The 12,420-nt window shown below is 42.8% G+C and overlaps 1 protein-coding gene across 2 annotated transcripts; it reads left to right on the forward strand.

Annotated features, from left to right (window-relative positions):
* The first annotated feature begins 4,128 nt into the window (after positions 1-4,128).
* Positions 4,129-10,906, forward strand: C10H12orf73 (chromosome 10 C12orf73 homolog). 2 transcript variants are annotated; one of them, XM_029953589.1, is made up of 3 exons: positions 4,129-4,239; positions 4,564-4,681; positions 10,476-10,906. In XM_029953589.1, the coding sequence occupies exons 2-3, from the start codon at positions 4,574-4,576 to the stop codon at positions 10,569-10,571; spliced, it is 204 nt and encodes a 67-aa protein (XP_029809449.1). In that variant the 5' UTR covers positions 4,129-4,239; positions 4,564-4,573; the 3' UTR covers positions 10,572-10,906. The 2 variants fall into 2 exon arrangements, with proteins under 2 accessions (XP_029809449.1, XP_029809448.1); XM_029953588.1 differs by lacking the exon at positions 4,129-4,239 and adding an exon at positions 4,250-4,352.
* Positions 10,907-12,420: the final 1,514 nt, after the last annotated feature.

A 12,420-nucleotide genomic window follows, 5' to 3' on the forward strand; every position in this document is an offset into this window, starting at 1 on the left:
ATGCTTAACCGACTGAGCCACCCAGGTGCCCCACAAAGGAAGTTTGAAAAGCCATTATAATGGAGCTTATTTTACAAGTGACAGGGAGCAAATGAGGAGACCTGTGGTTCACTCTCTCCTGTATTTACTCAGCCTTTTATTACAGGTCGTTAATACTTAAACTATATTTTGTAAAATGGAATATTTTTGGTGTCACCCTGGGGTAATCACTACATGTTCCAAGCAAATGATTTAGAAAAAAAATGTGTGTGTTGGGGCTTTAATGAACATTCATTTTAGGGGAGGATACGAGATTTTTTAGGGTTCAAAAGAGTTGACTTTCCTTAAAATTTATGAGCCTTTGAACATTTTTTTCCAGTTAATGTTTAAACTTTTATTATGTATTTTTGAAGTTTTTGAGTAGGCAGTAGGAGTTTGTGCTGAATTGAATAGTGTCTCCCTCGCATTTGTGTGCACTTGGCATCTGTGGATGTGGGCTTATTTGAAAATAGGATCACAGGAGCGCCTAGGTGGCTCCGTCGGTTAAGCGTCCGGCTTCGGCTCAGGTCATGATCTCACGGTTCATGGGTTTGGGCTCCATGTCGGGCTCTGTGCTGACAGCTAGCTCAGAGCCTGGAGTCTGTCTTCGGATTCTGTGTCCCCATCTTTCTCTGAACCTCCCCTGCTCACGCTCTCTCTCTCTGTCTCTCAAAAATAAAAAACATTAAAAAAATTAAAAAACTGAAAATAGGATCACAGCAGATGTAATCAAAGCAAGATGAAGTCATACTGCATTAATGTGGGCCCTAAATCTAACGACTGGTGTCCTTCTAAGAGGAGAGACACGAGATACACACACACATAGGGCCTATTACTGATAGACCACAGTATGAATGGGAATTGGGCACTGCATAAAATGATTTTGGATTCATGGCAGAAAACTGAAAGGACAGGGGCACTTGGGTGGCTCAGGTGGTTAAGCGTCCAACTCTTGATTTCAGCTCAGGTTGTGATGTCAGTGTTCCAAGCCAAGTTGGGCCCCATGCCCCACATGGAGCCTCCTTAAAAACAACAAAAACAAAAGATATAAAAGACAGTTTTTCTCTACAGTGGAACTGAATCTTACTAGTTTATCTTTTAACAGTTTTTTAAAGAACCCAAATCGTTTTTATTTATTTTTATTTTAAGATTTTTTTTTTGGGAGAGACAGTGGGGGAGGGGCAGAGAGGGGAACGGAAGATCTGAAGGGAGCTCTGCACTGACAGCAGCCAGCCTGATGTGGGGCTAGAACTCATGAACCATGACATCATAACCTGAGCCTAAGTTGGACGTTCAGCTGACTGAGCCACCCAGGTGCCCCCCAAATCTTTTTTAGCTGTGCTAAGCTGGTATTTTGCAGTACTTGTCTTGCCTTAAAGATCTTGTCCTGAAATTTCTTATGTATTCCATCTCAAAAATTTTAAAAAGTGTATATTTTCTTAGTTTATAAGAATGTATAATTTAAAAATATTCTTAGAAAGAATTTAATTATCTTAATAGAAGTTAAAGTATTTCTGCATTGTTTTTACAAAAAAGCTTCTGACCTTTAATATGGAATTTAATCAACAACTGACATTTGCAACAGATATGCCAAGAATTTGATTAATGTTTGTAATCTGATGTAGCTTTCACTTATCAGAGATAGGAATGTGAGATACAGAGCAAACCAAGGTCCCAAACAAATAAAGTTACTTGTAATTTTCTGAAGTGTCTATTTAAATGAGATAACCTCAGAGCTCCTTTCTAACTCGAAACCCATGTTAACTAAATAACATGAATGAGGGGTACCTGGGTGGCTCAATTGGTTAAGCATCCAGCTTCGGCTCAGATCATGATCTCGGCATGATCTCGGGGTTCATGGGCGTGAGTCCCGTGTAGGGCTCTGTGCTGACAGCTAGCCTCGGAGGCTGGAGCCTGCTTCAGATTCTGTGTCTCCTTCTCTCTCTGACCCTCCCGTTTGCTCTGTCTCTCAAAAATAAATTTAAAACATTAAAAAAAATAACATGAATGAATGTGTAGCCCCTATGTATTTTTAAATGAATGAATTAGGGGACAATATTGTGCAAATTAAGGAGAAGTGAAGGTTTTTGAGTGGCGAGCTCACGAAGTAAGGAGCTAGACTGTTGGGTAGGAAATCAATTCTGCTGCTGGCAGGCAAGGCCAGTCTCTTGGGTGTTTGACCTGTGCACACAACAAGCATGATCCATAAGAAAGAAAGTTGAAAACTATACTTCATTAAAATTAGAAGCTTCTGCTTTTCAAAAGATTTTTAAGGAAAAGGAAGGAAAGATAAGCGATTGACTGGGAGAAAATATTTGCAGATCGAATTTTTCTGATAAAAGACATATCCATAATACATAAAGATGACTAAACTCATAAAAAAACAAACACAATAAAAATGGATAAAAGATTTTAACCGATTCTTCACCACAGAGAATACAAGCATGTAACAGAATTCTTAGCATCATTAGTCATGAGACACCATTACTAACTTGTTAGAGTGCCTAAAAATTAAAAAGACTAACCAGACCAGGTGCTGGGACAGGTTGGAGAGAAACTGGGGCTGTCAGCACTGCTGGTGGGAATGTGAGACTGTGCACCTACTTTGGAAAACAGATTGGCAATTTCTTTTTTTTTTTTTTTTTACATTTCATTTATTTTTGAGAGAGAGAGAGAGACAGAGCATGAATGGAGGAAGAGGGGGTGCAGAGAGAGAAAGACACAGAATCTGAAGCAGGCTTCAGGCTTTGAGCTAGAGATCAGCACAGAGCCCAACGCGGGGCTTGAACCCACAAACCGTGAGATCATTACCTGAGCTGAAGTCGGATGCTCAACTGACTGAGCCACCCAGGTGCCCTGCAATTTCTTGAAAAGTTGACTGTACTACCTATTTGCTGAACCATTCTACTAGAAAAGTATTCAATGGAAATGGGAGCATAGGTTCACAGGCCTGTGTATAAGTTTTTTTTTTGTTACACTTTACTCTTCATAAAAGTTTTTTTCCTATAAGCACCAAACTGGAAATAACCAAAATGTCCACCAAAGGTGAATGGATAAACCAATTGTGGTGTAATTGTACTCTCAGCAGTAAAAAGAAGTGAACTGGTGATACATGCAACAATGTGGATGAATCTCAAAATAACTGTGCTGCCTGAAATAAACTAGACCAAGACAGTGCATACTGTATGACAGGATTCCACTTACACAGCATTCTAGAAAATACACATTTATCTGTTGTGACAGAAAGCAAATCAGTGGTTGATCCAGAGGAGACTGTGGGAGAAATTAGAGGCACAGAGAAACTTTGGGTGTGATGGATACGTTAATTATTTTGATCGTAGTAATGGTCACACAGGTGCACACATGCCAGACCTCATCAAATTGCGTATTTAAAATATGTGGTTTATGTCAATTAAGTGTTTAAATGGTGAGTGTACGAAGATTCATGTTATGTACACAACCATGTTTCAGAATATAGTCCTGGGTTAACCTTTCCTCAACAAAAATCAATCCATAGCCATAGCACAATCTGAATATGCAAGGATTAAATAATGTCGACTTCGGTTTTTTTTTTTTTTTTTTCCCAGTGGCAGCGCAGCCCAAGGAAACAGCAGTGTGAATGTGTGTTCCTTCGGGTCCAAGGACACAAGAACAAAGCGCATTTTTAACTATGTTCACTGGAGGGTGACTTCATCTGAGCACGTACTGGTCAGCATGCCAATCTCCACCCGTTCCTAAAAAGGTGGTAAACGGAAGCAATTTTCTTGGGCGTGTGACAGGACAAACGAGGGACAATAATCCTGCCAGCTCCGAGCTCGAAATTCGACATCTGCCTATTCGGCAGATCTTACTATAGGAAGAGTAATGAGCCCGACAAGAGCGTGGGGCTGGGAAAGCACTGGGAACTAAATTAAAAAAAAAAAAAAGGGAAGAGTAATGAAGGGAGAAAGGGCGAAGGGAAGAAAAAAAGAAAAGGGAGGAAGGAAGAAAGGGAGAAGGGAAGGAAAGAACGAAGGAACGAAGGAAGGAAAAGAGAAGAAACCAGTCAACCGCACCGGCCGGAAGTCCCAGGTCTGCCCGGTCACGTGCCCGCGCCCGACTTTCCGGTCCGACGGCGCTCCTAGGCCCTGTACTTTCGGTTCCGCCCGCGGGCTGTCAGCTCCGACCCCGGCGCATTTCCGGCCGAGCTCGGACAGTCTTCGGAACGCGAGGCAGTGCGCGGTAAGGTCTCTCGGGCGCGCCGTTAGGGCCAGTGGGGCGTGCAGTGTGCAATTTCCCTCCTGCTAGAGGCGACAGGGGCGCGGGGAAGCCACCGGGTGTCGGCCTTCCACTTGGTGCGCGGGATCTGCCTTTAAGTTCCAAAGGCCCGGCCCCGACACTAAGAGCCCCGGGAAGGCTGCTCTCAGGCGTGGAGCGGGCGTTCGGCCCCTCAGCGCACTCCTTTCGTAACTGAGGACCCGGGGCGCGGGGTGGGAGAGAACCCGGTGGCCGGTTTCTCTCGAGCAGGGAGCGTTGTAACACCGCCCGCCTTTCCTCCCCGTCCAGCCCACCGACCATGCCCGCGGGCGTGTCCTGGGCCACCTACCTGAAAATGTTCGCCGCCAGCCTCTTGGCCATGTGCGCCGGGGCCGAAGTGGTGCACCGGTACTACCGGCCGGACCTGGTGAGTGCAGGAGGGGCCGCGGGCCTGGCTGCTGGACCACTCCATTCTCCTCCCAGCAACGGAAACGATCTTAGGACGAAATTAGAAGCACCTCTGCTTGGACCTAAAGCGTTCCATTGCATTAAGAACAATGCATGCCCTGCTCTTTGTTTGTTTGTTTGCTTTTTAAATTTTTTAAAATGTCTTCATTTTGTTTTGAGACACAGAGCAGAGAGCGAGCGGGGGAGGGGCAGTGAGGGAGACACAGAATCTGAGCAGGCATGCCCTGTTCTTAACAAGGTCTTATACGGGTCTTAGCCTGTCACCTGCCTGCCACTGGCCTTAATCTGCCATTTGCCTCTTGTTCCCACTGTTGCAGCCACACTGGCTTCCTTGCTGTTTCTCAAACTCATAAAGCCTGTCCCCTTCTCAAGGCCATGCTTTTTCTCATCCTGGAATGTTTTCCTCCCAGATCTGGGGTTGGTTTCCGACTTCAGAATATCAGGTCTCTGCTCAGCAACGAGGGTCCTTTGGACAGTTCCTGAAGGATTGCTCCTGTGCTATTCTGTCTCAGTCTTTTGTTCCCAGAAGGGACTCGTGACACTTTGCAAGTATTTTATTCCTTTGTCAGTTTACTTGTTCTTTGTTTCCTCCACTAGAATATCATCTTCATGAAGGGACTGGGCCTGCATGGTTCCCCTTGTATCTCAGTCACCTAGGAAAGAGCTTAGAATGTAGTAAATGCTCAATAAATATTTGATGACTGAAGAAGGAGGGAATATAGGCATTCAAAAGAGGGAGAAATATACATTAATTATAATAAGCATCCATTGAGTTAGAACTGGGAATTACAGTTACTTTTGAGAAGTTCTGGTCTTGCGGAGGTGGCGGCAAGGAAGCACAGTGGAAAGAATTACAAGTGTGTGCTTGGTGTTCCACTGCAGGTGTGAATAGAGGGGTTTGGAGCAGCACGTAGGGAACTGTCTTTCTGCCCGGACTCTCGACAGATAACGCAGAGAACCCACTATTTGTGTTTCTAGTTTCATTTACTTGTCAGTTACAGTTTTTGTAGGTATTCCTGTTTTCAGAGGAGGTAACCGAGGTTCAGAAGAGTGAACGTGATTTCTCAAGATCACGTAGCTTATGAGGATTTGAAGCCCAAACTTTCTGTTTAATGTTTCTCTTCTTTGATCCTGTTGATAAAGTAGTACAACACCCATGTGAAACCTTCAGCTTGAGTTCAGGCATGTAGAGGAGAATGTAAAAATCCCTCCCTCCCATTTACTAAGACCCCCTTTCTCCTGTACGCTCCACACACGTCTGCCATTTTTTGATGAGTGTATATACTTGCAGACTTTTACTTGTGGAAATAAACACTCACAGTTACTCCATGTAAATGGGAGTTCATATACACAGTACTCTATAACTTGCTTGTTTTGGTGAAAATCTATATGAATAGATATATGTTTATATCAATAGCCTTTTTTCCTTCTGACCATTGAGTAGCATTTCATACATAATATGGGTGTTCCCTATTGTTATTTAATTAGTCTCCTAGTGACATTTTGGGAGTACCTAGTTTTTGTGCAAACAGTGCTGAAGTAGCTGGTTCTTACCACCATAGACTGCTCTTCCTTTGAGTTCTGGGGATGCATCAAGGATACTTAGTGGAGACAGGCAGGTGTTAGAACCTTCCACAGAAATGCAGTTGAGTCATTAATTCATGAGGAAACGACATCAGACAGGCATTACGAGGAAGGAATGCCTGTTATGTGACCCTGGGAAATTGACCAAAAAATTGACCTTTGATTCACTCATCTCATTGTAAGTGGGAATGTGCAGGGTTGCTGCTTGGACCTTGAGGAGAGGCAGCATGAAGCCAGAATCTCTAGGAGAGGACCACACCGAAGCGTCTCTGGCCACTTCATCCTGATTGGGCAGTGACGTCAGCAGTAGGGTACCTCTCTAGGGACTTGACCTCCAGGGCTGGCCAGCTGTGTGTAGGATGCTGGATGCTTTACTAATATTTAAAGGATTTATGTTCTTTAGCTGCGTCTCTTGGTATTGTTCTCACAATCACTGTCACTGTTGTAACAGCCTTTGTAGGAGTCTTTCAGTCTTCACAGCTAGAAGGTCTGGGTGGAGCCCAGAGCAGGAGACACCCTGATGGCTGCCTCCTCGCTCGGCGTTGTCTTCAGGCAGCAGCGTTAAGGATGCTTTTCTGAGTTGTCCAGCTTGGCTCCTCACAATAGGAATGGAGGCAGGGCTCAGGTGGACACCGTGCTGGAATGCAAAGTGTGCTTTTTGCTTGAGCTTCTCTTTGCACTTTCATTTACTTTTGCATTACTTTTATTGGTTCTGCTTTCCTTAATTTATAATCTATTTGTTATCAAAGGCATGGTTGGTAAAAAAAAAAAAAAAATGCAGTCTTAGGACTCATGTTAAAGTGCTCATTTTTGGTTGTCTCCAGACACAACCGCGTACACACAGACTGCTATTTAGAACCTCTGCTGACATTGTTAAATTTTGATGTTGGTAAACTTTTTAGTCTTTTAAAAGTTATATACATTATAGTATATTAATATATAATATGTAATATATTTAATATATTAACTATATATATTTATAATGATATATTTGACACAATATATTTAATATATGTGATAATTATATATAATATATAATATGTATTTAGTAAATAAAAATGCTATCTTTTAATAAAAGTTGAATTGCCATTTTAGCCTTGTACTGTATTGGTGACTCAAATTACTGCACATGTGTGCCTGTGTGTGTGAGTGGGTGGTTGTATGTACTTTGTAGAAATTTGAAATATGGTGTTACTGTACTTTATTATTTTTTAAAGTTTTTAATTCTAGTTAGTTAACAGAGTGTTATATTAGTGCCAGTGGTACAGTGTAGTGTATTATTGTATTTTATAGGGCTTTGTGATTTCATATAATTTCCTTTTTTTCCTTTTTTTGTTTTTTATTTTTATTTTAGAGAGAGAAAGCACATGTGAGTCAGGGAGAGGGGCAGTGGGCATGAGAGGGAGGTAGGAAGAGAGAGAGGGAGAGAGAGGAGAGAGAATGTGAATCCCAAGTAGGCTCCAAGATCAGCATGGAGCTGGATACTGGGCTCGATCCCACAACCCTGGGATCATGACCTCAACCAAAAATAACAGCCTGATACTCAGCTGACTGAGCAACCCAGGCGCCCCCATATAATTTCCTTTTGTGACCTGGGGGTAAAAAGAGCCCTTCTTAGTTAATTAGTTTTCACAATTTAATGAACATGAAAGAAGTTACATTCTTTGCTTATACTAAAGGGATTGGAATGTCAACATCCTAGGACTAGATTTAAGGTAGGAAATTGTCAGACAAGTTAGTCTGGCTTTTATTTCAGTTTCCATCACTGAATTTTTTTTTGGAAGTTTTCACTTCAGAATGAGATTTTTGCTGTGAAACATGTCCCTACCTCTCCTATGACCCTGCCCGAAACCCCATATTCTTTCCTAAGTGATTTTATTTCTTCAGGATTAATTAGTTGTTAGTAGATAAGAGTAAAATGAACCAGATCAAGGTGTTTGAACCTCTGCTGTGATTGAAATTATGCTGGAATAATATTTTATATAAAATAATTTACATAAATATTTTACTCCTCTGTAATCTTATGGATTTATAAGGGTCCTGAGCAATGATTTATTCATTCAGCACGGTTTTTGCTGCTTTTTATAACCGCATGGGGTTGTAAGAAATGAGGAGGTTCCCGTGTGGTCCCTTTCCTCAGGACCTTGCGGTGTAAGCTGACAGCTGCTAGAAGTAGATATGCCTCTGAATCCTCACGGACAGTTGCACTTGGATGTGCAGTGAGCACGTTCAGAACTGAGCTCCTGGTCTTCCCCCAGCAGACCCGGCCTTGAAGTCTTGCCTATCACAGTGGATGGTGACTCCACTGTGCTCGTTGGTCAGGCCCCCACCTAGCAGTCCTCTTTAACGACTCCCTCATACTGTGCGTGACAACCAGTCCCATTGGCTCAACCTGAAGAATGCATCCAGAATCCCACTGCTTGTGACGAGCCACCTCCATTGCTACCACCTCATTCAAGCCACTGCTAGTCACCCCCCTCCGCGGGGACTGTCAGCTCCCTGGTCTTCTGCCTTCCACCCCTGCTCCCCCACAGTCTTTCCTCAGTAAAGCCATTGGCCTCTTTTTATACTTGAGTCGGGGCATGTCATTCTGCTCAGAACTCTCCAGCGGTTTTGCATCTCTGCACCCCCTTTTGTCCTCTGTCCTTGTCTCTTCCTAACCTCTAGTCGAATACGTTTTACGAGCCGTCCTGACCACCTTGCTTTTCCCTGCACACATAGGCACGTTCCTGCCCTAGGTCCTCTGCATTTGTGGTTCCTTCTGCCTGAAACCCTCCTAGATATCCACATGGCTGCCTTTCTCACCCTCCTCCCTTGGTTCAGAAGTCACCTTTAAGCACATAAAAAGATGCTCAGCATCGTTAGCCAAAAGAGAAATACAGGTGATGACCCCAGTAAGATACCACTTTCATAACCACTATAATGGCTCTAATTCAAAAAACCAGACTGCTCATGACAAGAGTTGGTGTAGAGAAGCTGGACCCCCCTCCAGTGCCGACAGGAACATAAAATGGTGCAGCTGCTTTGGAAAACAGCCTGACAGTTCCTAAACCAGTTCAACATAGAGTCACAGGACAGCAATTCCACATCTAGGTTTAGCCGAAGAGCAATGAAAACATACGTTCACACAAAAACTTGGACACAAATGCTCACAGAAGTATTATTTATAAGAGTAAAAAGGTGGGAACAAGCCAAATGTCCATCACCTGGTGAACGGATAAGTAAAATGTGGTCTATCCTTTTAATGGAAGATTATCCTGTCCTAAAAGGAAATGAAGTACAGATATATTTGACAGCATGGATCAGACCTTGACAGCAGGCCGAGTGAAAGAGACTAGTCACAAAAGACCACATGTTGTATGATTCCATTTATATGAAATGTCCAGAATAGGCAAATCTGTAGAGACACAAAGTAGATTAATGGTTGCCCAGGGCAGTGGCTTAGTGTGGGGGAGGATTGAAGGGAAACAGTAGTGGCAGCTAATGGGCACAGGGTTTCTTTTTAGGGTGATGAAAAAGTTCCAGAGTTTACTGTAGTGATGGACACACACCTTTGTGAATATACTAAAAGCCACTGAATTGTAATTCAGGCAAATGGTATGGCGTGTGAATTATATCTTACTAAAGCTGTTGCCAAAAAAAAGGAAGTCACCTTAGGCTTTTCCCCGACCACTTTTCTTGAAATCAGTTCTGGTTTTTTTCCGTCTACACTTTACACATCGTAGCCACTTATTTTTAGTATAATTTATTGTCAAATTGGCTTACGTACAACGTCCAGAGGCACTTACTGTTTGTGAATAAATGAATTGATTTCTAATGCCTGTTTTCTGTGCCAGGCACATGGTAGAGAGTCAGTAAATGGTGTGGAATGACTCTCAAAATGTGGAAAGCTTTGTTCAGATTGTGATCTGTCAATTAATATTGATATAAACTCTCCCTCTGTGAGTCCTGTCATCCTGAAGATGCAGCCTGGATAACAGTCATACAAGTGTGGGCCAGAAAGGGACTTAGATGAGTCACAAGTCCTCAGAATCAGGATTTATGATTGAGTGCACAGGGACTTTGTGTTCTTGTCTACTTCTTACTTTCTTTGATGCCTTTCAGGTCACGTTTAATTACACTCTAAGAAAGCACCAGCATCTGTGTTTTTTTGTCTTTTGTTTTGATAGACAATACCTGAAATTCCACCAAAGCCTGGAGAACTCAAAACGGAGCTTTTGGGACTGAAGAAGAGACAACACGAACCTCAAATTTCTCAGCAATAGAAACTCCGTGAATATTTTAAGTATTAAATACATATTTTTAAAGTCAATTGAGTCAAACTGCTAGTCTTTAAACACTGAATGCAATGCTAACTGCAGGGGAGGTACTCAGGTGTTAAGTAATGCACTGAGCCTTAATTATGGGCTGCCCAATGTTTCTTGAAAACTGCCGAAGTCTGTATCATCAGCTTTTTGAATATGGTTGAATAGATAGTCTCGAATATCATGGGAGAAAGAAACCCTTATGATTCTGGTTTATTTCTCTGAGGAAGCTTGACTATCATGGCATAATGGGAATTTCTCAATTAACTATAATAAAAGTGCCATTGGCAATGAAACTTATGGTATGAAGTTAATATTTCTCTAAAATCGAAAAGTGCTATTTCTACTAGACTGAATTAAGTTGAAATATTTAAAGTTTGAAGTTTTCTCTCTCTCTTTTTTTTTTAAGTTTATTTTTCAGAGAGAGAGTGTGCATGCGTGCAAGTAGGGTCCTTGAGGGGCGGAGGGAGAGAGAGAATCCCAGGCAGGCTCGTGTTGTCAGCACAGATCCCAACGCAGGGCTTGATCCCACAAACCGAGAGCTCGTGACCTGAGAGTAAATCAAGAGTCAGATGCTTAACTGACTCAGCCACCCAGGCGCCCCAAAGTTTGAAGTTCTTTCGGAATTGTGTATTGACAAAATTATAAAAGATGTCACTTGGACTGCTGCAAGTTTGGGAAACCATGTTACCATGTAATTATTCTTATAAAATCTGTTTTAAAATAACTGAAAAGCTTAAGTGAGCTTTGTTATTGGGTGAATTGTCTTCTCTCAAAAGATGTTGAAGTCTTAACCTCCAATACCTGTGAATATGACCTTATTTGGAAGTAAGGTCTTTGCAAATATAACCGAGTTAAGATGGGAGCACTAGGGTGGGTTGGTGGGACCTGACCCAACATGACTGGTGTCATTTCAAGAGGAGGAAAACAGACACACTGGGAGAACGCCAGGTGACAACAAAGACTGGAGTGATGCAGCTGTGACCCAGGAGCGCCAGGGACGGTGGACCACGACCAGGAGCCAGGAAGAAGCATGGAGGGATTCTAGCCAGTCTCCCAACACAGCCTGGCCGTTGAACCTCTGCCCTCAGCAACGCGAGGGGATGGATGTCTGTTGTTTGAAACCACCCAGTTAGGGTACTTTGTCATGGCAGCCCTAGGAAGGTCATACAAACATTTCAAGTCTTCCTCTGAGTCTGTGAATAACGGACAAAATTTATTGTTTTTTTATTATTTATTATTATAGACTCCTCTGAGTCTATATAAAAAAGGACAAAAGTGATAGAGCAGTTGGCTTTCTGTTTAGGGCCATTTTTCCAAAAAGAAGCTTTTTGGAATTCTGCATTTTTTTAAGAAAATGTTTATTTTTGAGAGATTGAACAAGTGGGGGCGGGTAGAGCTCTCAGCACAGAGCTCGATGTAGGGCTTGAACTCACGAACTTGAGATCGTGACCTGAGGTGAAACCAAGAGTTGGACGCTTAACTAATTAAGCACCCCCCCTTCCCTTGGACACCCCGGTAAAGTGCTAATTCTAAGGATTCTAAGTGGCTTTCACCAAAGTATGTATTTCTTCCTTTTTTGAAGTGGACCCCTACTGTGAAAAAAATATACATTATGGTGGCCATGTAATGCAGTAATAGATGCCCTGAGGAAAGGCAGAAAATGCTGGTCACTGAGCAGCCTTCAGTTGTCTTGGCTTCTGCAGGGATTTTATCACCTCCTACCATTAGGCACAACTCTGAGGGGCCCGTTTTAGCTCAGTTCCCTAGGGGTTGACTGGGGCCAGGCCGTCTCTGGACGTGCATGGCT

The sequence above is a fragment of the Suricata suricatta genome, chromosome 10 (genome assembly GCF_006229205.1).
Source record: "Suricata suricatta isolate VVHF042 chromosome 10, meerkat_22Aug2017_6uvM2_HiC, whole genome shotgun sequence".
Taxonomy (NCBI): Eukaryota; Metazoa; Chordata; class Mammalia; order Carnivora; family Herpestidae; genus Suricata; species Suricata suricatta.